Source organism: Salmo trutta, chromosome 34, assembly GCF_901001165.1.
Source record: "Salmo trutta chromosome 34, fSalTru1.1, whole genome shotgun sequence".
NCBI lineage: Eukaryota > Metazoa > Chordata > Actinopteri > Salmoniformes > Salmonidae > Salmo > Salmo trutta.
This window is the reverse complement of record NC_042990.1, coordinates 27,658,751-27,686,703: the sequence shown is the minus strand read 5'-3', so window position 1 is coordinate 27,686,703 and position 27,953 is coordinate 27,658,751. Positions and strand designations below refer to the sequence as shown.

General features: G+C 43.5%; 1 protein-coding gene across 3 annotated transcripts in view; it reads right to left on the bottom strand.

Annotated features, from left to right (window-relative positions):
* The window catches only part of adgrb2 (adhesion G protein-coupled receptor B2), a 470,244-nt gene that overhangs the window by 125,181 nt on the left and 317,110 nt on the right, over positions 1–27,953 (bottom strand). For all 3 annotated transcript variants that reach the window (XM_029732443.1, XM_029732444.1, XM_029732445.1), the window contains one exon: positions 18,564–18,607. In XM_029732443.1, coding sequence (XP_029588303.1) covers positions 18,564–18,607 — 44 coding nt within the window. The remainder of the gene's footprint in view (positions 1–18,563; positions 18,608–27,953) is intronic.

Genomic DNA, 27,953 nt, shown 5'->3' with positions numbered 1-27,953 from the left:
ACCTGCATTAAAGTCCTCGGCCACTAGGAGCTGAATGAACATTTTCCTGTTTTCTTATGGCCTTATACAGCTCATTGAGTGTGGTCTTAGTACCATTATCGGTTTGTGGTGGTAAATAGACAGCTACGAAAAATATAGATGAAAACTCTCTTGGTAAATAGTGTGGTCTACAGCTTCTCATGACTTACTCTACCTCAGTCGAGAAAAACCTTGAGACTTCCTTAATATTAGATTTCGTGCACCAGCTGTTGTTTACAAATATACACAGACCACCACACCCTGTCTTACCGGAGGTAGCTGTTCTATCTTGCCGATGCAGCTTAAACCCGCCAGCTGTATTTTATCCATGTTGTCGTTCAGCCATGACTCGGTGAAACATAAGATATCCCGTTGGTAGGATATTCGTGATCGTAGCTCGTCTATTTTGTTATCCAATGATTGTACATTGGCTAATAGGATTGATTGTAGAGGCAGATTACCCACTTGCCGTGGGTTCCTTACAAGACACCCCAACCTACGTCCCCGATATATCTGTCTCTTTCTAATGCGAATGACGGGGATTTGGGCCTTGTTGGTTGTCTGAAGTAAATCCTTCATAAAATCTTTGTTTAGTATGAGGTGATTAATCTAATATATCCTATATCTAATTTCCATATAGTGTTTTTAAAGGTAAAGGACTATGAAGGGTATAGGGTGCCTGGATGTTTTTTTTAAGGTTTGACTTATTAATTCTCTGTACAAAACAGAAGATCCCACTAAATACATTTTTATCGGTGTGTCAACACAGGTGGAGAGAGATAAAGGTAAGATTGAAGTTGCCTTGTGATCCCTTTGCCTGACTCTGGGGTCTCATTTATGGAGCTCCAGATTGAGATGGAGGATTAGAACCAGATTAGTTCATCAAAGAGACCAGGAAGTAACACATCTGATCAATGCTCCGAATGGTCTATCCATTTCCTGTGAAGAGCCCCATTGGCTCCGAGTGACAATACACTTCCTCAATAATTTTGAGATTCATAACTAACATTATCATAACTTTCATAACATAACTAACTTTTTAGCACTTGTGGCACAAATCCAACGCAATCCAATGGTACCTTTATTAGCTCGTTTGCGCTGTCCAAATCATCCTAGAGTATGTAAAAATGTATTGTGTAACTCAGTTAGGTTACTTATAGATGACTTGACCATGAAACATGAACATGTTAATACAGTTACCACTGACTTGCATTGGATTTGTGCCATAAATGCCCACAAATTTGCATTTAAAACAGTGGCCAGGTAAACAAAACCGAAATCTTAAGGTTACGCATTAAGTCCGAATGGTTATGATAAGGGTTAAGGTTCGGGATAGGCTTAAAACCAAAATATCAAAAACAACTTTCAATCGCTAGATTCAGACATGTAACCTTATGAATCAAAGGCAGATGCTTACGCCCATCTACCAGCCACGCCCACAACACCCTAGCAAAACTGAAACCAACTTGAAGGTAAGAGCGCTCCCTGTTGCCCCTAGTGGACGGTTTCCTTGTCATCTACCGACGTCATCACACATGGATGGACGTCGAATACTGACTTGTTTCACGGGTGACTTGCCTGCTCTCCTACATCTCGTGCAGGAGTGCTTTGTCACCACAACCTCCTGCTCCTGGCCTTTGGTCCCCGGCCGATCTAGGCTAATTGCTCACTTCTAAGCCTCTTTAGAGGGATTAACTATCTGCCTGGTGTGCTAGCTAGCCTAGAGAAGAGCAAAGGAACACTGGTTGCCATCAGATGCATAGACTTTGGCAACCTATACTCCATGTTGGCACCAAAGTATCCATGGCAATAACTCATTTGGATTCTAACTAGATTTAAACTTTTGTACGAACATGATAAAATTTAACATCCCTTTGAGCATGGTGAAGTTGTTAATTACACATTGGATGGTGTATCAATACACCCAGTCACTACAAAGATACAGCCATTCTTCCTAACTCGGTTGCCGAAGAGGAAGGAAGCCGCTCAGGGATTTCACCATGAGACTAACGGTGACTTTAAAACAGTTAAAGAGTTTAATATCTGTGATAGGAGAAAACTGAGGTTGGATCAACAACATTGTAGTTACTCCAAAATACTAACCTAATTGACAGAGTGAAAAGAACAAAGCCTGTACAGAATATAAATATTCCCAAAAATACATCCTGTTTGCCACAAGGCACAAAAAAAAATTGGCAAAGCAATTCCTTTTTTTATCCTGAATACAAAATGTTGTGTTTGCGGCAAATCCAATACAACACATTACTGAATACCACTCTCCATATTTATAAGCATAGTGGTGGCTGCATCATGTTATGGGTATGCTTGTAATTGTTAGGGCTGGTGCGTTTTTCAGGATAAAACATACATGGAATGGAGCTAAGCACATGCAAAATCCTAAAGGAAAAACTGGTTCAGTCTGCTTTCCACCAGACACTGGGAGATTAATTCACCTTTCAGCAGGACAATAACTGAAAATACAAGGCCAAATCTACACTGGAGCTGCTTACTAAGAAGACATTGAATGTTCCTGAGAGGAATGTTACAGTTTTTTTTCAATTTAAATCTACTTGAAAATCTTGCAAAATCCAGGTGTGGAAAGCTCTTAGAGACTTACCCAGAATAACTCTACCTGTCAATAACACATATGCCCTCACAAGAGATAAGACAACTACATGTAATGCAATAAAATAGGTCTATAAGTGCTGTAACTCACCTCTTTAGCGCCTAAACTATGGGTCCATCGATGCAGGTATATCCCAAACTATGCCAGTGATGACTGTAGCACGTATCTACAATTCTGTACTAGTAACCTACACTCTAGCTGCCAATCCTGTGGACCATACTGTCACATAGTGTGGCTAGAATCGAAACCTACACCATGCTTGCAAGCTGTTGCATGGAGCAGGTCTATCTTAAAGTCTGCACCCAGCAATGTCCAGCCCTCATTCAAACTAAATAGATGAGGTAATTCTGACTCTAGCCTAAACTCAAGCTGTCCATAGACACAGTACGAAGGAAACTAAAGTCTACACTGGCTTATACTGTGCTGTAATGTATGACAGTGCTAAGCTAAAGTCTATGCAGGAGCAGAGTTTGTGTGAGTAGCATCTGTAGGCTAAAGTCAGTCATGCTGTGGAGAGCTGTTTGACAGAGCGGCAGCTCCCTGATCCCTTCTGCTCTGTCAGACGGAAAAGTGGAGCAGCAGTCACACATCCCACCCTCCCTCTCCTCCCCTTTCATCCCTCGCTCCCACGCTTCGATGCCCCCTCCCTCTACCTAACACTTCCGCTGGCCATGTGCCAGAAAGAGGAAGAGGAGGAGAAGGAAGTGGAGGAGGAAATGGAGATCTATTTCCACTTCAGGTATATACTGCCAATAGGGGGCTTAAGGAAGAGGAGTGTAACAAAGCTTATTTTAACACACACACGCAAACATGCGCGAATGCAGGCAGTTGCATTCACACACACGCACTCTCACACACACACACACACACACACACACACACACACACACACACACACACACACACACACACACACACACACACACACCCACACACACACACACACACACACACACACACACACACACACACACACACACTTGCGTTCTGCACAATAGCATTCAGAACAAAAATAATTGCTGAAACTCCAAAACAAGTTTCAGAGTCTTGGTTTGTTTGTAGCTCAACTTTCCATGTCATCAAAACAGCATCAAATGGACTAGATTGTCATAGGGTTAGGGGAAAAGGGCAATTCTTTGTTCATAATTATGTTTTTATTTACTAGTAAACAACCTTCTATTTACTGTCACTGCCATGGAGAAAATGTTTTGTTTGAGCCCTTACATACATTGCAAAGGTTACATTTGATGTGATGAAAATGGCATTTGACTTGAAACTGGCTGTCTAGCAATGATCAACAACCAACTTGAGAGCTAGAAGATTTTGAAAAAGAATAATGTGCAAATATTGTATAATCCAGGTGTGCAAAGCTCTTAGAGACTTACCCAGAAAGACTCACAGCTGTAATCGCTGCCAAAGTTGATTCTAACATGTATTTACTCAGGGGTTTGAATACTTATGTAATCAAGATAATACAGTATTAGTGCTTTATTAAATACGAAGTGTGGTACTCAGTCCTTGCCGATGACAAGGATACCCATAACATGATGCAGCCACGACCATGTTCATTTATTTTACAAATTGTTTGCAGTTTTACTTTAGTGCCTTGCTGCAAACAGAATGCATGTTTTGGAATATTCTTATTCTGTATAAGCTTCCTTCTTTGTACTAAGCTAACATGTGGTATTGTTATAAGACAATCATAACATTTAGCTATTTGATACAGAATTTTAGGACCCCTTTAGGTATAAAAAATAAAGAAAAAAAAGAATAACATTTGATGAAATATTGAATTTGGCCTTTAGTACTATAGCCCATAGAAACACATTGAATAACACATAAAAAAATTTAAAAATAGACAATCAAAATATAAATCACAAAAAATAAGGGTTTGAAGAGTCTGTCTTATGTCTAGAAGATATAACAAATCTCAGTAAATATTTATTTTTTGGGGACATATTTAAGCCCTTCTGTCAACTTCCGCCGAAGTCGGTCCCTCTCCTTGTTCGGGCGGCGTTGTCACCGGCCTTCTAGCTGTCGCCGAACCACTTTTCATTTTCCATTTGTTTTGTCTTTGTTTTACACACCTGGTTTCAATTCCCCAATTACTTGTTCATTATTTAACCTTCTCTTCCCCCATGGTTTTTTGTGAGTGATTGTTTGTATGTATACGGTCCGTTATTGTGGGCTAGTTTATTGTGTTGTATTTATTGATTCCTTGAGTAAATTACATTCCTTACTCATTTCTGCTGTCCTGCGCCTGGCTCCTCCATACCAGCTACACACAGGCCGATTACACCTTCATTTTGTTGGCACAAACGACCTCCATACTTCCATTCATTTGTATGGGTTGCCTTCAGTAGTGTAAAGTACTTAAGTAAAAATACTTTAAAGTACTACTTGAGTTGTTTCTTGGGGTATCTGTACTTTACAATTAATATTTTTGACAACTTTTACTTTTACTTCACTACATTCCTAAAGAAAGCAATGTACTTTTTACTCAATACATTTTGCCTGACACCCAAAAGTATTTGTTATCTGTACAAACAGTAGTACACAAGTATAAACTCCATGGGACCACGCAGCCGTCATACCGCTCGAGGAAGGAGGCTGTTCTGTCTCCTAGAGATTAACGTACTTTGGTGCAAAAAGTGCAAATGACGGCTGTGATGTCTCCAAGAGATGAACGTACTTTGGTGCAAAAAGTGCAAATCGATCCCAGAACAACAGCAAAGGACCTTGTAAAGATGCTGGATGAAACAGGTACAAAGTGTCTATATCCACATTAATACGAGTCTTATATCACCATAACCTGAAAGGCGGCTCAGCAAGGAAGAAGCCACTGCTCCAAAACCATCATAAAAAAGCCAGACTACGGTTTGCAACTGCACATGGGGACAAAGATCATACTTTTTGGAGAAATGTCCTCTGGTCTGATGAAACAAAACTAGAACTGTTTGGCCATAATGGCCATCATTATGTTTGGAGGAAAAAGGGGCAGGCTTGCAAGCCGAAGAACACCATCCCAACCGTGAAGCGCGGGGGTGGCAGCATCATGTTGTGGGGGTGCTTTGCTGCAGGAGGGTCTGGTGCACTTCACAAAATAGATGGCATCATAAGGTAGGAAAATTATGTGGATATATTGAAGCAACAGCTCAAAACATTAGGCAGGAAGTTAAAGCTTGGTCGCAAATGGGTCTTCCAAATGGAAAATGACCCAACATATTGTGGGAAGTTTGTGGAAGTCTACCCATTTAATCCTAGTAAAAACTTGGGTCAAACACTCCTGTGGCTTATTTTTCAAATTGTCATGTTTCGTTTGACCCAAGTTAAACAATTTAAAGGCAATGCTACCAAATACTAATTGAGTGTATGTAAACTTCTGACCCACTGGGAATGTGATGAAAGAAATAAAAGCTGAACTAAATCATTGACTAATCATGAATTTTTACTAGGATTAAATATCAGGAATTGTGAAAAACTGAGTTTGAATGTATTTGGCTAAAGTGTACGTAAACTTCTGACTTCAACTGTAGGTACGTGGTTGCAAAGGGCATCAGTGTCTTAACAACGCAATTTGCCAAGGCAAGAAACTCTGAGCGCAGCCCAATCCATTTCACAGAAGCGCTTGTTGCAATTTCGATGAGGCTCTCTTGCTCAGATATTGGTAAGTGGACTGGAGGCAGGGCATGAGAGAGATAACGAATCCAGTTGTTTGTGTCGTCCATTTCGGGAAAGTACCTGCGTAATTGCGCACCCAGCTCACTCAGGTGCTTAGGTATATCACATTTGACATTGTCCGTAAGCTTGAGTTCATTTGCACACAAAAAATCATACGATGATGGAAAGACATGTGTGTTGTCATTGTTAATGCAGATAGAAAAGAGCTCCAACTTATTAATCATAGCCTCAATTTTGTCCTGCACATTGAATATAGTTTCGGAGAGTCCCTGTAATCCTAGATTCAGATCATTCAGGCGAGAAAAAACATTACCCAGATAGGCCAGTCATGTGAGAAACTTGTCATCATGCAAGCGGTCAGACAAGTGAAAGTTATGGTCAGTAAATAAAACTTTAAGCTTGTCTCTCAATAAAGAAAAATGTGTTAATTCTTTGCCCCTTGATAACCAGTGCACTTCTGTATCTGGTAAAAGTGTTACATGGTCACTGCCCATATCATTGCATAGCGCAGAAAATACAGGAGAGTTCAGGGGCCTTGCTTTAACAAAGTTAACCATTTTCACTGTAGTGTCCCAAACGTCTTTCAAGCTGTCAGGCATTCCCTTGGCAGCAAGAGCCTCTCGGTGGACGCTGCACTGTACCAAAGTGGTGTCGGAAGCAACTGCTTGCACGTGCGTTACCACTCCACTATGTCTCCCTTTCATGGCTTTTGCGCCATCAGTCCAGATACCAACACATATTGACCACCAAAGTTCATTTGATGTCACAAAGCTGCCCAGTACTTTAAAAATATCCTCTCCTATTGTCCTGGTTTCCAGTGGTTTGCAGGAGAGGATGTCTTCCTTAATTGACCCCATAAACATAACTGACATATACCAGGAGTCTTGCCAGGCCCGCCACGTCTGTTGACTCATCCAGCTGTAACGCATAGAATTCACTGGCTTGTATGTGAAGCAGTAATTGTTTCAAAACATCTCCTGCCATGTCACTTTTGAGTGTAGAAATAATGTTGTTTGATGAAGGCATTGTCTGTATCGTTTTTTTGCCTTTTCCCCAAGCATTTTCCCAGCCATATCCGCGGCAGCGGGAAGAACTAAGTCCTCCACAATAGTATGGGGCTTGCCTGTTCTCGCCACTCGGTAGCTCACCATATAAGACGCTTCTAGCCTCTTCTTATTAATGGTATCTGTTGCTTTACTACATGTCTTAGTATTCGAAAGCCATCTTTATTCTCGCAACAAAAAAATATTTTTTTATTTTTCAAATTGTCATGTTTCGTTTCTAAATGTTCTAAAGAGTGAAGGTTTCCAGCGAGAGAGTAACGGTTAATGTGATTGGTTGTACATTATTTGACTAGGCTACCTTTATTTAACATTGTGTTGTTATTTCGCTGAACACTAGATGGTTTATTTATTTTTTTGGCAGTGAAACGAGGATACTCAGGTGAGAAAAATGCCCTGTTGGAAAATATAAATGTACTGTTTGAAAATGTGAAGATTTGTAACGGTCGTCGTAGGAAGAGTGGACCAAAATGCAGCGGGTACGTGAATGCTCATATTTATTTTATTACGAACACCACACAAAAACAACAAAACGAGAAAAAAAACGAGCGACAGCTAACAGTTCTGCAGGCTAAACATAGCAGTGCACGAATACAACTTCCCACAAAGGGACAGGTGAAAACAGGCTACCTAAGTATGACTCTCAATCAGCAACAACAATGTACAGCTGTTCCTGATTGAGAGCCATACCAGGCCAACACAAAGAAATATACAACATAGATAGAACCTAGATTACGACACATAGAACATAACCCAAAAACCCCGGAATACTCAAACCAAACACCCCTCTACATTGTCATGACGTTGGCCTCTTTGGGTACAGGGAGGACAGTTGGCCCCCTCCCCTTTGTACCATCCCCCAACATACCTTCCCCCCAACCCAGGCCCTGTGTGAAAGGGTTGTAAAAACTCTAAGAGGAGAATCTCCTACCACATGTTTCATAGAGAGACAAAGGAAATTCTTCCAACTCATAGAATTGGAGAATCGAGCGACATGTGTGTTCTGGAGAAGGTATGGAAGATTGGTGAAGAATCCAGCTACGAACTGGTCCGCTTGGTACAATTTTGTGATACTCAGAAGAGACAATATAGCCATATTACCATAAAACTGTTTATATAATAGCCTCAGCGATGAGACTTGCATCATAATGGTTGTATAAAATGTATTAATAAGGATAAAGCTATTTGTAATACATTGAGATGCTATGTACTGATGTTAATGTGATAGAATTGGATTTCTGTACCAAGCTTCACTCAGCCATCGGCACGCCCCCCAAGGGACACAGACAGGACCAGGCGTCATTTGACAAGCTTGTTCAAGGGTCACTATAAAACTATACCCTGATTTACATTTCAAGAGACCAGGCCTCCACTCCATGGCCAATAGGTTTTACCATACAATTCCTCTACTGAAAGTGAACTACACCACGTGGTTAACTTTTAGATTATTGAGACCGACAGAATAAGAACAAGTCTTTGATATTAATTATTAGTCTGCAGCTAAGTAAAGTATATCATCGAACGCGAAGACCAACGAAACATCCATTCTATGACGACATTAATGAATGTCGCTCTGAAAGATCCATTCTAACCGAGAGAGAGAGAGAGAGAGAGAGAGAACTCTCCATCAGAACGACGCTCGAACAAGGATCCCGACGACACTGAGCGTAAATATAAATTGATTGCAATTGTTCCCGAATGAGTGAGCGTTCAATTGTCAATTGTAATATTAATGAACTCTGTAGGTGTGCCTCCTCAGCTGACTTTTATGATCCATTGTTCAACAGGCCGACCTGCCTGTTAGCCCATTAGGGCACATTACGCTACCAATCCTTTGTGAAGATAATTACTGTTTGTATGTTTTCTGTTAATTACTTAGTGTAGTAAATAAATGATTTTAAGACAATTGATGTATGGATGATTTTAGTAAAGACTGGGTTCGTGCAGATACAACAATTTACGACGTTTGGAATGAGACTGGACTAGAGGTAAAATACACCATTTAAACCAGAAGATAATCGGCCTATATTATAATATAGGAAAGTTATATTAGGAAAATTATAACTTTGTAATCTGAATATTCTCCTTGGTGCCCCGATCTCCTAGTTAATTACAATTAAACGATTAATCAGTTTAATCGTGTGATAATAATTACAGGGAGTTAATTGATAAACCTGTCTTCAGTTTAATGGTACCCAAAGACACGACAACATAAACACACTCCCCGAACCACATAAAACAAACACCCCCCTGCCACGTCCTGACCAAACTACAATAACAAATAACCCCTTTACTGGTCAGAACGTGACAATATTTTTTAAATAGTTTTTTAATATATATATATTTTTTTTAATGTGAATCACATTTTTATTTGGCGTACCCCGACAGCATTACGCGTACCCAAGTTTGGAAATACCTGCTCTAGAGGGAAGGATATAACGTATAGAAATATAGCAGAGCAATCAGGAAACATGCAGGTTACAATGAGTAACAGATCACATGACATTAGACCATTAGAATCATGGATCAAATATGATTGGAGTGCTCAGTTACAATAAAATGTAATTTAATATAGAATGTCAGTTAGTATAGAATGTCAGTCACTATAGAATGTCAGTCACTACTGAATGTCAGTGACTATAGAATGTCAGTCACTACAGAATGTCAGTGACTATAGAATGTCAGTCAATATAGAATGTCAGTCACTACTGAATGTCAGTGACTATAGAATGTCAACCACTGTAGAATGTCAGTCACTACTGAATGTCAGTCACTATAGAATGTCAGTCACTACAGAATGTCAGTGACTATAGAATGTCAACCACTGTAGAATGTCAGTCACTACTGAATGTCAGTCACTATAGAATGTCAGTCACTACAGAATGTCAGTGACTATAGAATGTCAGTCAATATAGAATGTCAGTCACTACTGAATGTCAGTGACTATAGAATGTCAGTCGATATAGAATGTCAGTCACTACTGAACGTCAGTGACTGTAGAATGTCAGTGACTATAGAATGTCAATCACTATAGAATGTCAGTCACTACTGAATGTCAGTCACTACAGAATGTCAGTCACTACAGAATGTCAGTGACTATAGAATGTGAGTGACTATAGAATGTCAGTCACTACTGAATGTCAGTCACAATAGAATGTCAGTCACCATAGAATGTCAGTGACCATAGAATGTCAATCACTATAGACTTTTTCCACATTTTGTTACATTACAGCCTTATTCTAAAATGGATTTTAAAAAATCCATCAATATTCAAACAAAATACCCCATAATGACAAAGTGAAAACAGGATTTTAGACGTTTTTGCAAATGTATTAAAAATAAAACAGAAATACCTTATTTACATAAGTATTCAGACCCTTTGCTATGAGACTCAAACTTGAGTTTCGGTGCATCCTGTTTCAATTGATCATCCTTGTTAGAACAACTTGATTGGAGTCAACCTTTGATCAATTCAATTGATTGGACATGAAATGGAAAGACACACACCTGTCTATATAAGGTCCCACAGTTGACAGTACATGTCAGAGCAAAAACCAAGCAATGAGCTCCGAGACAGGATTGTGTCAAGGCATAGATCTAGGGAAGGGTACCAAAACATTTGCCAAAAAAGCACCCAAAGGACTCTCAGATCATGAGAAACAAGATTCTCTGGTCTAATGAAACTCTTTTGGCCTGAATGCCAAGCGTTATGTCTGGAGGAAACCTGGCACCATCCCTACGGTGAAGCATGGTGGTGGCAGCATCATGCAGTGAGGGTGTTTTTCAGCGGGCAGGGACTGGGAGACTAGTTAGGATCAAGGGCAAGATGAACGGAGCAAAGTACAGAGAGACCCTTGTTGAAAACCTGCTCCAGAGCGCTCTGGACCTCAGACAGGGGTGAAGGTTCACCTTTCAACAGGACAACGACCCTAAGCACACAGCCAAGGCAATGCAGGAGTGGCTTCGGGACAAGTCTCTGAATGTCCTTCAGTGGCCCAGCCAGGGGCCGGACATGAACCCGATCGAACATCTCTGCATTGAGAGAATGATTTATTGTATAATTTTTTTCTTTCATCACATTCCCAGTGGGTCAGAAGTTTACATACACTCAATTAATATTTGGTAGCATTGCCTTTAAATTGTTTAACTTCGGTCAAATGTGTCGGTTAGCCTTCCACAAGTTTCCCATAATAAGTTGGGTGAATTTTGATGCTGCAACCCCCGTGCTTCATGGTTGGGATGGTGTTCTTCGGCTTGCAAGCCTCCCCCTTTTTCCTCCAAACATAACGATGGTCATTATGGCCAAACAGTTCTATTTTCGTTTCATCAGACCATAGGACATTTCTCCAAAAAGTACGATCTTTGTCCCCATGTGCAGTTGCAAACCGTAGTCTGGCGTTTTTATGATGGTTTTGGAGCAGTGGCTTCTTCCTTGCTGAGCGGCCTTTCAGGTTATGTCGATACAGGACTCGTTTTAATGTGGATATAGATACTTTTGTACCTGTTTCTTCCAGCATCTTCACAAGGTCCTTTGCTGCTGTTCTGGGATTGAATTGCACTTTTTGCACCAAAGTACGTTCATCTCTAGGAGACAGAACGCATCTCCTTCCTGAGTGGTATGACGGCTGCGTGGTCCCATGGTGTTTATACTTGCGTACTATTGTTTGTACAGATGAACGTGGTACCTTCAATCATTTGGAAATTGCTCCAAAAGATGAACCAGACTTGTGGAGATCTACGATTTCTTTTCTGAGGTCTTGGCTGATTTCTTTTGATTTTCCCATGATATCAAGCAAGGAGGCACTGAGTTTGAAGGTAGGCCTTGAAATACATCCACAGGTACACCTTCAATTGACTCATATTATGTCAATTAGCCTATCAGAAGCTTCTAAAGCTATGACATCATTTTCTGTCATTTTCCAAGCCATTTAAAGACAGGGTCAACTTACCCACAGACCCACTGGAATTGTGATACAGTGAATTATAATTATATGTGTGGAGTGGTTGAAAAGCAAGTTTTAATGACTCCAACCTAAGTGTATGTAAACTTCTGACTTCATCTGTACGTGTGTATGTGTGTATGCACCCCTGTGTGTGTATGTGTGTATGTGTGTGTATGCACCCCTGCGTGTATGCTTGTGTGCTTGTGTGTGTGAGCTCGACTGTGCGTGTTTGCGCATGTGTGTGTGTGTGTGTGTGTGTGTGTGTGTGTGTGTGTGTGTCTGTGTCTGTGTCTGTGTGTGTGTTGTGACGGCAGGAGGTCTGACCCCCAAAGCATGCATGTGTTCTGGATCAAGGGAGAGAGGGAGATGCTGGAGGCAAGGTCAGGGACCACTCTGGAGAGAGGAGCAGAAAATCCATCATAATTTCAGAGGCTGCAGAGGCATGACCTAGCCAGAGAGAGAGAACAATGCTACATACCACCACACCTTTTAAGTGCAGTTATAACAACATATGATAACGTCAATCTCTTACACAACCATGCTTTTGTTTTGATAAAGGAAAGAAAGCAATGGTGAAGGATAAAAAGTAAGTGTGGTCTCTATAGCACAATACAGCTAGCTCAATATGGTCAATGGGTGCCCAGCCTGAACATCTCTTTCTCCGACTCTCTCTCTCTTCTCTCTCTCTCTGCCTCTCTATCTACCTCACTCTCTCTACCTCCTCTCTCTACCTCACTCACTTTCTCTCTCTCTATACCTCTCTTTTGTTCTATCTCACTCTATCTCCCTCACTCTCTCTCATTACCCCTCTCTCCCTTCATGCTAGATGTTTAACTTTGCCATACTGCATGTGAAAAACCCTATTGTATAGTGTGAGTTGGACAAGAGTGGAAGGGGTTAGGATCTGCTATCCTGTTAACCACTCAGGCTTTGATCACCCTACCTGAACCAAGATAGAGACCTCAACCCACCTGAACCCAGTTACATAAAGTTTGACACAGATCCATAAATATGATTTACAGAGAAAGTGAGGGATAGAGAGATTGATAGAGAGAGAGAGAGAGAGAGAGAGAGAGGGAGAGAGAGAGCGAGGGAGAGAGAGGGAGGGAGAGAGAGAGAGAGGGAGAGAGCGAGCGAGGGAGAAAGAGAGGGAGAGAGAGAGAGAGAGAGCGAGGGAGAGAGAGCGAGGGAGAGAGGGAGAGAGAGAGGGAGATAGAGAGAGAGAAAGAGAGAGAGAGAAAGAGAGAGAGAGAGAGAGAGAGAGAGAGAGAGAGAGAGAGAGAGGCAGTAAGAGAGAGCGTGTGGATGTGGGCACACCAGATGGTACGGACATATGGGCCTGTAAAAAAACAAAACATAACAGAACAAAACTGAACTGTGAACAGAAACTGTGGGCCAACTTAGCCTGTTAGCAGAGCCCATCAAAATGTGGCTATTACTCTCCACACAAACTTACAAACATCCACATACACACAAATACAAACACCAGCAGGGGATGATGTTCGGCTCAAGAGATTTGTGTCCCGACGCAGTCCTTAATCCCTAACTGAGTGTCTGTTTTAGGGACTGACACACACACACACACACACACACACACACACACACACACACACACACACACACACACACACACACACACACACAATCATTCATCTCTATAGGAGGTCAGTTTCAAATATTACAAGCCATGTACAGTATATACAATATAGTTAAATGTTCCTAAGTGAAGTAAAATCATATGTGACTTTACTAAAGGCAACAAAAAATGGAGACAGAGAAAAAATTATCCTTCCCTCTCTGTGGTTACCAATATCCTCCACTCCCCTCTAGCTGTCTGTTCGTTCTGTTTCTCTCAGCTGAAGGCATGGAGGTTCGTCTTGTGACAGGGGGGTTTGTGAGAGGTGAAAGACTTCTGTAAACAAACAAAGCTTTTTACTGCAGCATGTTATTGTATCTCTGCATGATCCTTCCTCAGGTACCCATCTGTCTCCCTGTCTCCCTGTCTGTCTCCCTGTCTCTCTGTCTGCCTGTCTCCCTGTCTGTCTGTCTCCCTGGCTGTTTGTCTCCCTGGCTGTCTGTCTCCCTGTCTGTCTCCCTGTCTCTCTGTCTGCCTGTCTCCCTGGCTGCCTGTCTCCCTGTCTGTCTCTCTGTCTGCTTGTCTCCCTGGCTGCCTGTCTCCCTGTCTGTCTCTCTGTCTGCCTGTCTGCCTGTCTCCCTGTTTCCCTGTCTTTCTACCTGTCTGTCTCCCTGTCTGTCTCCCTGTCTGTCTCCCTGTCTGTCTCCCTGTCTGTCTCCGTGTCTGTCTCCCTGTCTCTCTGTCTGCCTGTCTCCCTGTCTTCCTGTCTGCCTGTCTCTCTGTCTCCCTGTCTGTCTCCCTGTCTCCCTGTCTGTCTCCCTGCCTGTCTCCCTGTCTGTCTATCTCTCTGTCTCTCTGTCTCCCTGTTTCTCTGTCTGCCTGGGTTATACACACACTAGGACATATGCAGACGCACGCACATCCACACACACAATTTTCTCTGGGTTAGAGATAAAAGTACTACTATAGTCATCTTCCCCGAGTACCTACTAGGGGAGCATGCGCATGCATGTGTGTGTGTGTGTGTGTGTGTGTGTGTGTGTGTGTGTGTGTGTGTGTGTATTGCCTAATCTTTCTCAAACAGACATGGCTACAGTATATTCCTGGGTTTTTGGTTTTATTGCTGTGTGATAGTGATCTCTGTATCTCCCTGCTTGGTAATCAGACTGGCTGGCTCCTATGTTAACGATGGGGAGGTTAATGTGATTGGAATGCTAATCTGGATGGTGTTTAATTGTTTTTGCAGAGCTGATTGTTTCCAAGATGGAAACTGCCACTTTTAGGGCTGTGGATAACGATTAATTGTTATGCAAATGGCCATGGCTATTGTCATAATAGTATTTATTTGTTTGTTTGTTTTTGCTTGTAAAGCATCATAATGTATTTAGAAAATGTGCTATGACATACCTAATGAATACAACACAGCTTTGGTGACAGCCCTCGCTTGTAACTTTTGGACATCAATCTTATCTTCCCGACTGTGCCGTGCTAGTAAAACGATTACCCACTTTACAGCTAACATTTTTTTAAACTGCTATCGGCTAAACTTGATCTACTTGAATATAAAGTTGAATCCCCCTTCTCCTAAAATGAATGTATTAAGACGAGTATGGCGATGTCACGCCCTGACCTTAGAGAGCGTTTTTATACTCTATTTTGGTTAGGTCGGGGAGTGACTAGGGTGGGCATTCTAGTTTCTTTGTTTCTATGTTGGCCTAGTATGGTTCCCAATCAGAGGCAGCTGTTTATCGTTGTCTCTGATTGGGGATCATATTTAGGCAGCCTTTTCCCACCTATTGTTTGTGAGATCTTGTTTTTGTATAGTTGCCTTGTGCACTGCAATACTGCACGTTTTTTAGTCTTTGTTGTTTTGGTTGTAAGTTTCACTATTAAATAATATGTGTAACACTACGCACGCTGCGCCTTGGTCCACTCATTTCAACAAGCGTGACATAAGATCCCACCACCAACGGACCAAGCAGTGTTCCCAGGAGGAGCAGGGATCCTGGGCCTGGGAGGAAAGCCAGGAGTGGAGGACATCCTGGACTTGGGAGGAAATAATGGCAGGAGACAAAAGCCTGCCATGGAAACAGGAGGAAGCAGCGAAGGAGGAATGATGATGCCAGAGTTCGCGGCCAGGACGCAAGCCCAAAAGACAGCACCATTTTTTTGGGGGGGGAGGGGCACACAGAGTGGTCGGCGGAGCCAAGGGGTGAACCAGAGACAGTTAGGGAGTCGAGTGAGGAACTTGACGAAAGATTCCGGAGAGAGGTGTTGGCGTTGAGAGCGCTGCAGAGCGGGCGTGCTGAGGAGCATGACACCAGTCCGGTGTCATATGCACCAGTTTCAGGCATCTGGCCACCAGTGCGCCGCCCCAGTCCGGTACGTCCTGTGTCTCCTCCACACACTCGCCCTGAGGTGTGTGTCACCGTTCCAGTACCAAGTGTGCCGGTTCTACGCACCGTGTCTCCAGTGCGCCTCCACAGCCCGGTACGTCCTGTGCCAGCTCCCCGCACTTGCTGTGCGAAGGTTGTCATCTGTCCAGGACGTGTTGTGCCAGCTCTACACTCCAGACCTCCAGTGCTCCTCCACGGTCCAGTATATTCTGTGCGTCTCCCCATCCCGGTACGTCCTGTGCCAGCTCCACGCTCCAGGCCTCCTGTGTGTCTCCCCAGGCCGGTATGTCCTATGCCAGCTCCACGCTTGAAGCCTCCAGTGATGATCCATGGCCCGGAGCCTCCAGTGATGATCCATGGCCGGGAGCCTCCAGTGATGATCCATGGCCCGGAGCCTCCAGTGATGATCTATGGCCCGAAGCCTCCAGTGATGATCCATGGCCCAGAGCCTCTAGTGATGATCCAGGGTCCAGAGCCTCCAGAGACGATTCAAGGTCCGGAGCCTCCAGCAACGGTTCCCAGTCCAGAGCTTCCGGCGACAGTTCCCAGTCCAGAGCTTCCGGCGACGATTCACGGTCCGGTTCCTCCGGCAACGATCCACGGTCCGGAGCCTCCGGCGATGATCCACGGTCCGATTCCTCCGGCGGCGATCCACGGTCCGATTCCTCCGGCGGCAATCCACGGTCCGGGGTCCCCGGCAACGATCTACGGTCCGGTTCCTCCGGCGACGATTCACGGTCCAGAGCCTCCGGCGACAATCCACAGACCGGTTCCATGGAAGCGGAGGGATCCGCAATCGGAGCGGGGTCTACGTCCCGAACCGGATTCACCACCGAGGCTAGATGCCAACCCGCACCTTTTGGGGGGGGGGGGGGGGGGTACTGTCACACCCTGATCTTAGAGAGCCTTTTTATTCTCTATTTTGGTTAGGTCGGGGTGTGACTAGGGTGGGCATTCTAGTTTCTTTGTTTCTATGTTGGCCTAGTATGGTTCCCAATCAAAGGCAGCTGTTTATCGTTGTCTCTGATTGGGCATCATCTTTAGGCAGCCTTTTCCCACCTATAGTTCGTGGGATCTTGTTTTTGTATAGTTGCCTTGTGCACTGCAATACTGCACGTTTGTTAGTCTTGTTTTGGTTGTAAGATTCACTATTAAATAATATGTGTAACACTACGCACGCTGCGCCTTGGTCCACTCATTTCAACAAGCGTGACAGGCGATTATTATTTTTTGTTCACAGTTATTATCCAGAATTGTCAGTAACACGTATACACAATAATTGAGCCAGCGCTAGCCACTTTGATGATTGGCAATCTCAATTTCTTCCCTCTTACTTATATAGGGATTTAGTTACCATGTCAAACAGACAGTATTGCATAATATATGGGATTAAATTGTCTTGAGTTGTGCTGTGATAACTCTCTTGGGAGACAGTTTGTGAATGTTATATTTTGAATATTTGATGATTTAAAATGTTGGATGTGTAATTTAAAGTAAAATTAGAACTCCAAAGCCTTTGGTGAGCTGTGGAAATATTCTCCTTTTGAAGAATAATACACACAATCAATCAATGAATTAATCATAAGTTAACCTAGCAGGTGGAATCTCTAGTCACCCTCCGACATATCACCTACAGATTGGTCATTTCTGTCCTACATCAGACTTTAATCTCATTTGTCAGTGTTGACCTGAGCTGTGCTCTCATTGGTCAGTGGTCACCTGAGCTGTGCATATCGATAATCAAAACTGTCTACTCATTTCATAGTAGGCCTATGTTAAAGGTCTAATGCAGCCATTCTTATCTCAATATCAAATCATTTCTGGATAACAATTTTTACTGTGATTGTTTTCAGTTAAAATGGTCAAAAATACACAAAAATAGCTTTTTGCTAAGAAGCTATTTTTGTGTATTTTTGACCATTTTAATTAAAAACAATAATTTTCAAAATTTAACAGTATTTATTCTAACCTCATGATGTGGAAATGTATATAAAACACAGCAAATACAGTTTTTGACTGCACTGGGTCTTTAAATAAAAACAAACCAAATACATTAATAAAATTGCCTTTGAGCGGTTGAGCATAGAAACAATTCTGTGTTTAATTGAATTATTCAATTAACACTGTGGCTGGCTCTTCATTAAAATGTTTTCACTCTATTAATTAAGTGAAGAAACCACACATCACACATCGCAGCAAACCAAGAGCATGTGTGTCTGCGTGTGCGTGTGAGCTTGTGGAGACAGAGTAAAAGTGACTTACGGGTTTCCATAGTCCCAGACAACACACTGAGGATCTGATGTGCCCTGCAAGAAACAAAAGAGGAGAGGGGGAGTGGGAACAAAGAAGAGAGAAACAGTTCACTGTTTGAGGGGAACGAGTGAAGGTGTGTGGAGGATGGAAGGAGAGGTAAACAGACGGACAAAGGAAGACAAAAAACAAGACAAAGGGAGGGAGAAGCTGTCTTCACTGAGGACAGACAGTGAGAGGACAGAGGAGAGAGAGAGAGAAAGAGGAGAGAGACACCAAATAACGCATGCAGAACAGAATTAGGCCGATACTCGCTAATGATCAAAATCCAGAAAAGAGCCGTTAAATTCTACAACCACCTAAAAGGAAACAATTACCAAACCTTCCGAAGCCATCACCTACAGAGATATGAACATGGAGAAGAGTCTGCTAAGCAAGCTGGTCCTGGGGCTCTGCTCACAAACACAAACAGACCCCACAGAGCCACAGGACAGCAACACAATTAGACATAACCACATCATGAGAAAACAAAGAGATAATTACTTGACACATTGGAAAGAATTAACAAAAAAACTGATCAAACTAGAATGTTATTTGGCCCTAAACAGAGAGTGCACAGTGGCAGAATACCTGAGCACTGTGACTGACCCAAACTTAAGGAAAGTCTTGATTATGTACAGACTCAGTGAGCATAGCCTTGCTATTGAGAAAGGCCACCGTTGGCAGACCTAGCTCTCAAAAGAAGTCAGGCTATATGAGGTGGAAACTGAGCGGCACTTCCTAACCTCCTGCCAAATGGATGACCATATTAGATACACTTATTTCCCTCAGATTACACTGACCGACAAAGAATTCAAAAGCAAATCACAATTTTGATAAACTCCCATAACTACTGGGTGAAATACCACAGTGTGCCACCACAGAAGCAAGATGTGTGACCTGTTATCACAAGAAAAGGTCAACCAGTAAAGAACAAACATCATTGTAAATACCCATATTCATGTTTATTTATTTTCTCTTTTGAAATTTCACTATTTGCACATCGTTACAACACTGTATTTAATACATAACATGACATTTGTAGTGTCTTTATTCTTTTGGAGTGTAATGTTTACTGTTCATTTTTTATTGTTTATTTCACTTTTGTTCATTATCTATTTCACTTGCTTTGGGATGCCAATAAAGCCCTAACATTGAAAATTGATTTGAGAGAGAGCGAGAGAGAAGGAAGGAAGAAGAAAGAGAGATATCCTACTTCTATTTGATGTTGTTTTACTTAATTAACCAACATCTTCTACACTCCTACAAACTCCCTGCTATCCCAATGTAAACACAAACAGCTGTCCTCAAAGTCCAAACAAGCAGCCCATTCATTATCGACTAACTCCTAAACCATCGATTTACTGGAGCCCAAGCCAATCCCACTGAGTAAAACGGCCTGTGATTGGCTAACCAAAGTTCAGTGGTGCGCATATAGCATTACTGAGGATGACTCTCCATGACTCAATAAGGGAATTGATTGGAGAATCAATTAGCTCTAATTGATTCATCCATGCTCGCTCCACTAGCGAGCAGCAGTGGTCAGTGATTCGATTGCTCTGCTCTAATTGAATCATCTGGACTAGTTCCATGCACTATATACGTCTCAATATGTTTTATCCTACTGAGGACGAATGATTGGATTTTAGGGGTGTCCAGTCCAGTCCAGTCTATGACCTGATGAGGCAACTCTCTATTTCAGCCAAGCATTACAAAGACCATTAAACTAATCATTGCCTTAATGCAGACAATCAGGAAAGACAATTCTACCAGTGCAAAGATGGTCCGTGGCAGTGTAAGAAGAAACCTGTGGACTAGTGTAGCGATTCACTCACATACAGGAAAGCCACACTTTTAGCATCTCATAATCTGAATACAGAAATACCTGGTCCTCCAGGAAAGAAAAGGAAATTCAGCCCTTTCTGTTTTAGCTACCCATAGATTAGAAGCCATCTCTGGGGAGGTAGGGGAGGAAGGGTGCCTATCAGTGGTTATATTATGGCCATGCATAATTCAAGCTTCCCTTTGAGGCCCATCTGTTAATGAAGGGGAGTCTCCCCCTGGTGGTGGAGGATATTGTTACACTGGTCCCCTGTGAAACGTTGGTCCCCTGTGAAAATTGAGGATACTGCCTAAGTTTGCTTCCTAAATGACACCCTATTCCCTATATAGTGCACTACTTTTGACCAGGCCTCATAGGGATATGGTAAAGTAGTGCACTAAATACAGAATAGGGTGCCTTTTAGTGCACTTCTTTTGGCACACAGAACAGCAATTTCCACAACGACAGAAGAAGAAGTGATGCGTCATTTATGTAACCAGGCAGCGCGGCCAGAGGAAGCGTGTATCCAGGCAGCGCGGCCAGAGGAAGTGTGTATCCAGGCAGCGCGGCCAGAAGAAGCGTGTATCCAGGCAGCGCGGCCAGAGGAAGCGTGTATCCAGGCAGCGCGGCCAGAGGAAGCGTGTATCCAGGCAGCGCGGCCAGAGGAAGCGTGTATCCAGGCAGCGCGGCCAGAGGAAGCGTGTATCCAGGCAGCGCGGCCAGAGGAAGCGTGTATCCAGGCAGCGCGGCCAGAGGAAGCGTGTATCCAGGCAGCGCGGCCAGAGGAAGCGTGTATGCAGGCAGCGCGGCCAGAGGAAGCGTGTATCCAGGCAGCGCGGCCAGAGGAAGCGTGTATCCAGGCAGCGCGGCCAGAGGAAGCGTGTATCCAGGCAGCGCGGCCAGAGGAAGCGTGTATCCAGGCAGCGCGGCCAGAGGAAGCGTGTATCCAGGCAGCGCGGCCAGAGGAAGCGTGTATCCAGGCAGCGCGGCCAGAGGAAGCGTGTTTCCAGGCAGCGCGGCCAGAGGAAGCGTGTATCCAGGCAGCGCGGCCAGAGGAAGCGTGTTTCCAGGCAGCGCGGCCAGAGGAAGCGTGTTTCCAGGCAGCGCGGCCAGAGGAAGCGTGTATCCAGGCAGCGCGGCCAGAGGAAGCGTGTATCCAGGCAGCGCGGCCAGAGGAAGCGTGTATCCAGGCAGCGCAGCCAGAGGAAGCGTGTATCCAGGCAGCGCAGCCAGAGGAAGCGTGTTTCCAGGCAGCGCGGCCAGAGGAAGCGTGTATCCAGGCAGAGCGGCCAGAGGAAGCGTGGAAGACAACTCTTTGTTTCAGCTCACTCACATAACAGTTGTCATCTACATCACAAGTCCCTCAGAGCTCATTAGCCTCCGATGCAACGTGGCGTAGCAGCATTTTCTAGCATTCAGCCATCGATCACAAGTCAGACGGACAAGCCGTATGCTAACGCTAGCTCCATTATGACTGACACAGGGTACTCCCACACTGTCTGCTTCAGTCTTTAGCACGGACACATCACATATTGACGGTGTCTGCATCAACAGTAGGCTCCCTTGCTAAAGACTGAGGAGAGAGATCTAACGCCTATCATCTGTGGACGGTAGTAATTATATTTTGTATAAATGTTTTATTTATACACCAGCACCTACAGTACATCTTTATATTCATGATAACTCAAGAAACACTACCAATGTGTAGTGGGTTCACATATGTGTGTTGCAAGGAAGCCATTTTGAGCTACAAAACTAAAACATTGTGTCGTAGAAGGGAGGACTGACAAAAGCCCTGAGTATTCGAGACAGAGAAATAGTTGAGAAAAGGTACTGCAGAATATCAAGTGTTCAACAGAACCATGGTGAAGACAATCACTACAAGGGAAGATGAGGGATGACCTGAGGAAGGACAGTCCTTGGCATCTGCCCTCCTGCGTCTTAATCACACACACACACACACACACACACACACACACACACACACACACACACACACACACACACACACACACACACACACACACACACACACACACACACACACACACACACACACACACACACTCACTCACTCACTCACTCACTCACTCACTCACTCATTGGTCATTGGAGAGGTGGATGGGCAGTTGGGACCAGATGTCTTCACAGTGAGGAAAAGGCCCAGTACAGGGACCTCACACACCCCTCCGCCTGTCCCCTCAGCCTCTCCCCTCCCTTAACATCTGTCGCTCTGAGGCTACTTCAGCATCTGGGCCTTGGTTTCCTGGCCAAGGTCACCACCCCCTCGCAGCTGCAGGGTATGACTCATATATGCACGCGCGCGCACACACACTTGGCCGATGTCATCACCCCTAACAGATGCAGACCACAAGATTACCAAGATATCCCAGAGAGAGTGGATATGACTCTCTGTGTGTGTGTGGCTGTATGTGTGTGCATGTGTGTGTGCATGCGTGCCCGTGTGTGTGTATTTGCGTGGGTACAGGTCTATATTTGTGTCAGGATCTTACATCTCTAGTATACTCAGTGTATGTCCTACAAACTGCCCTACCACAGGGGTCTAGACCATAGCTGTTCTCTCTCTGTAGGAATCTGAGGTTCCAATGGAGAATCAGCATGTTGATTCTCAGCAGGAGACTTTCAACAAGGTCCTACTGACTTTGGATAGCTTCCTTACCTGTCTCCTCTCAACATCTCTTTGGAACACAACACTGATATGAGAGAGCGAGAGAGAGAGCGAGAGAGCGAGAGAGAGAGCGAGAGAGAGAGAGAGAGAGAGAGAGAAAGAGAGAGAGAGAGGAAGAGAGAGAGGAAGACAGACATACATACATACATACATACATACATACATACATACATACATACATACATACATACAGACATACAGACAGACAGACAGACAGACAGACAGACAGACAGACAGACAGACAGACAGACAGACAGACAGACAGACAGACAGACAGAGAAAGACAGTGATAGGCAGACAGAGAAGATGTACTGTAATACTGAGGCTATGACACATCATTATCAGGCTGGGAGACATCATTATCAGGCTATGAGACATCATTATCAGGCTATGAGACATCGTTATGAGGCTATGACACATCATTATCAGGCTATGTCACATCATTATCAGGCTATGACACATCATTATAAAGCTACTGTATGACACATCATTATCAGGCTATGAGACATTATATGGCTATGAGACATCGTTATGAGGCTATGAGACATCATTATCAGGCTATGAGACACTATCAGGCTATGAGACATCGTTATGAGGCTATGACACATCATTACCAGGCTATGAGACATCGCTATGAGGCTATGAGACATCATTATCAGGCTATGTCACATCATTATAAGGCTATGAGACATCGTTATGAGGCTATGACACATCATTATCAGGCTATGAGACATCGTTATGAGGCTATGAGACATCATTATCAGGCTATGAGACATCATTTTCAGGCTATGAGACATCGTTATGAGGCTATGACACATCATTATCAGGCTATGTCACATCATTATAAGGCTATGAGACATCGTTATGAGGCTATGACACATCATTATCAGGCTATAAGACATTGTTATGAGGCTATGAGACATCATTATCAGGCTATGAGACATCATTATGAGGCTATGAGACATCGTTATGAGGCTATGCGACATCATTATCAGGCTATGAGACATTATCAGGCTATGAGACATCATTATGAGGCTATGACACATCATTATCAGGCTATGTCACATCATTATAAGGCTATGAGACATCGTTATGAGGCTATGACACATCATTATCAGGCTATGAGACATCGTTATGAGGCTATGAGACATCATTATGAGGCTGAGACATCATTATGAGGCTATGAGACGTCATTATCAGGCTACGAGACATCAGGCTATGAGACATCGTTATGAGGCTATGACACATCATTATCAGGCTATGTCACATCATTATCAGGCTATGTCACATCATTATAAAGCTATGACACATCCTTATCAATCAATCTATGAAATTAATTTATAAAGCCCTTTTTACATCAGCCAATGTCACAAAGTGCTATACAGAAACCCAGCCTAAAACCCCAAACAGCAAGCAATGCAGATGGAGAAGTACGGTGGCTAGGAACAACTCCCTAGGTAGGAACCTAGGAAGAAACCTAGAGAGGAACCACATCACTATCAGTCTGTGACACATCATTATCAGGCTGATTCACATCATTATCAGGCCGATTCACATCATTATCAGGCCGATTCACATCATTATCAGACCGATTCACATCATTATCAGGCTGATACACATCATTATCAGGCTGATTCACATCATTATCAGGCTGATTCACATCATTATCAGGCTGATGCCCCATCATTATCAGGCTGATTCACATCATTATCAGGCTATGTCATAATAGGGCAATGACTGCTCCCCTACTACTTCTGAGCATTGGTTCTATAATGATGTATAGCACATTATAGCTGGTCTACATTGTAACTGGTGTATGTAGTTTTATAACTAGTCTATGTACAAGGTTGGGGAGTAACATAATACATGTATTGAATTGAAGAAGTTTAAGCTGCCTATCAACCATTGTTTTTGCTCCCGAGTGGCACAGCGGTCTAAGGCACTGCATCTCAGTGCAAGAGGCGTCACTGCAGTCCCTGGTTCGAATCCAGGCAGCATCACATTGGGAGTCCCATAGGGTGGCGTACAATTGGCCCAGAGTCGTCCGGGTTTGGCCGGGGTAGGCCATCATTGTAAATAAGAATTTGTTCTTAACTGACTTGCCTAGTTAAATAAAGGTTCAATTTGAAAAAAGATTCTGGACAGCCAGTGAAAAATGTGCTCCTGCAACAGCTGCATAGTGCAGATCCCAGTCTATGGAATAAAAGTTTGAGGGAGTACCTCCTTTCTAAACTCCTCCTTGGTATTGTGCTCCATACTGTCAAAAACAAGTTTAATTTAAGAAGACCACGAGAGGGGATTTTATTGCTCAATCTAATTTGTTCTGATAAAAAAAAATCTTCCAAAGGCTTAATGGACACATGCTCAAACTCCCAAACCTTTGATAGACTTCAACAGTTTTGAGATATCAGTGTCACCACAAAAACATAAACAACAGAGGCATATGGCAGACATTTTCACATTCAAGTAGCACTTTTCGGTAGTGCTCAAAGCATGCCATTCCATGAGAGCAGCATTTATTTTTCAACCTGAAGCAATGAGCCCAATCAGTCATCCATAACAATAAAATCATAAACAACAGAGTAGGCTAATAAGTCCTTAGATTTGGGTTATGCTCAGGTAAAAGAATTTAGCTAATCTATATTTCCAAGACATGTTCATCAAGATCAAGGGTTAAGGGATATCCCCTGCTCACCTAGCGTAGTAGTGACTACCGAACAGCACCCTGACTCACCTATTGCTGCTATTTTGACCCTATGATCACTCAGCTACACAGATGATGCCCCCTGGACTGTTTCAATAACACGGTATCTCATTTTGTTTACCTGTCGGCCCCAGCTTCGAACTCAGGTCCTGTATGTATCTAACTGACCCGCTCTGCCCATTCATCGCCATTTACCCGTTGTTGTCTTAGCTCTCCTGACCAACGCCTGTGATTGCTTTATGCTTTATTGCTTTATCTCTCTAATGTCAATATGCCTTGTCTACTGCTAGTTTGGCTAGTTTTTACTGTTTTATTTCACTGTAGAGCATTCAATCTCGCTCAGAATGCCTTAGATAGCTCTTTCGTCCCACCCCACCACACATTCGGAGACCTCACCTGGCTTAACTTGTCCCTCCAGAGATGAAACCTCTTTCATCATCACTCAACGCCTAGGTTAACCTCCACTGTACTCACATCCTACCATATCCTTGTCTGTACATTATTCCTTGAATATATTCTACCACACCCAGAAATCTGCTTCTTTATTCTCTGTCCCCAACACATTAGATGACCAGTTCTTATAGCCTTTAGCCGTGCCCTTATCCTAATCCTCCTCTGACCCTCTGGTGATGTAGAGGTTAACCCAGGCCCTGTAGCCCCTAGTTCCACTCCTATTACCCAGGCGCTATTATTTGTTGACTTCTGTAACCGTAAAAGCCTACGTTTCATGCATGTTAACATCAGAAGCCTTTCCATCCCCAACTACAACATTTTCCACCAAGATAGAACTGCCAAAGGGATGGAGTTGCAATCTACTGCAGAGAGTTCTGTCACGCTATCCAGGTCTGTGGCCAAACAGTTCGAGTTTCTACTTTTAAAAATCCACCTTTCCAGAAAAAAGTCTCTCACTGTTGTCGCTTGTTACAGACCCACCTCAGCCCTCAGCTGTGCCCTGGACACCATATGTGAATTAATTGCCCCCCATTTACCTTCAGAGTTGGTACTGTTAGGTGACCTAAACTGAGATGTGCTTAGCACCCCGGCTGTCCTACAGTCTAAGCTAGATGCCCTCAATCTCACACAAAGTATCATGGAACCTACCAGGTACAACCCTAAATCCGTAAACAGGGCACCCTCATAGATATCATCCTGATCAACCTGCCTTCTAAATACACCTCTGCTGTCTTCAACCAGGATCTCTGAAATCACTGCCTCATTGCCTGCGTCCGTAATGGGTCCGCGGTCAAATGACCACCCCTCATCACTGTCAAGCGCTCTCTAAAACACTTCAGCGAGCAGGCCTTTCTAAATGACCTAGCCCAGGTATCCTGGAAGGATATTGACCTCATTCCGTCAGAAGAGGATGCCTGGTTATTCTTTAAAAGTGCTTTCCTCACCATCTTAAATAAGCATGCCCCATTCAAAAAATGTGGAACTAAGAACAAATATAGCCCTTGGTTCACTCCAGACCTGACTGCCCTTGACCAGCACAAAAACATCCTGTGGCATAAAGCATTAGCATCAAATAGCCCCAGCGATATGCAACTTTTCAGAGAAGTTAGGAACACAGGTATTTAGCAAAGCAAAGGCTAACTTTTTCAAACAGAAATTTGCATCCTGTAGCACAAACTCCAAAAAGTTCTGGGACACTGTAAAGTCCATGGACAATAAGAGCACCTCCTCCCAGCTGCCCACTGCACTGAGACTAGGAAACCCTGTCAACACAGTGTTTCCTGCCTGTTTGGCCCTGTCCGGGGGTATCATCGGATGGGGCCACAGTGTCTTCTGATCCCTCCTGTCTCAGCCTCCAGTATTTATGCTGCAGTAGTTTATGTGCCGGGGGGCTAGGGTCAGTCTGTTTCATCTGGAGTATTCTCTTGTCTTATCCGGTGTCCTGTGTGAATTTAAATATGCTCTCTCTAATTCTCTCTTTCTCTCTTTCTTTCTTTCTCTCGGAGGACCTGAGCCCTAGGACCATGCCTCGGGACTACCTGGCATGATGACTCCTTGCTGTCCCCAGTCCACCTGGCCATGCTGCTGCTCCAGTTTCAACTGTTCTGCCTGCGGCTACGGAACCCTGACCTGTTCACCGGACGTGCTTGTTGCACCCTCGACAACTACAATGATTATTATTATTTGACCATGCTG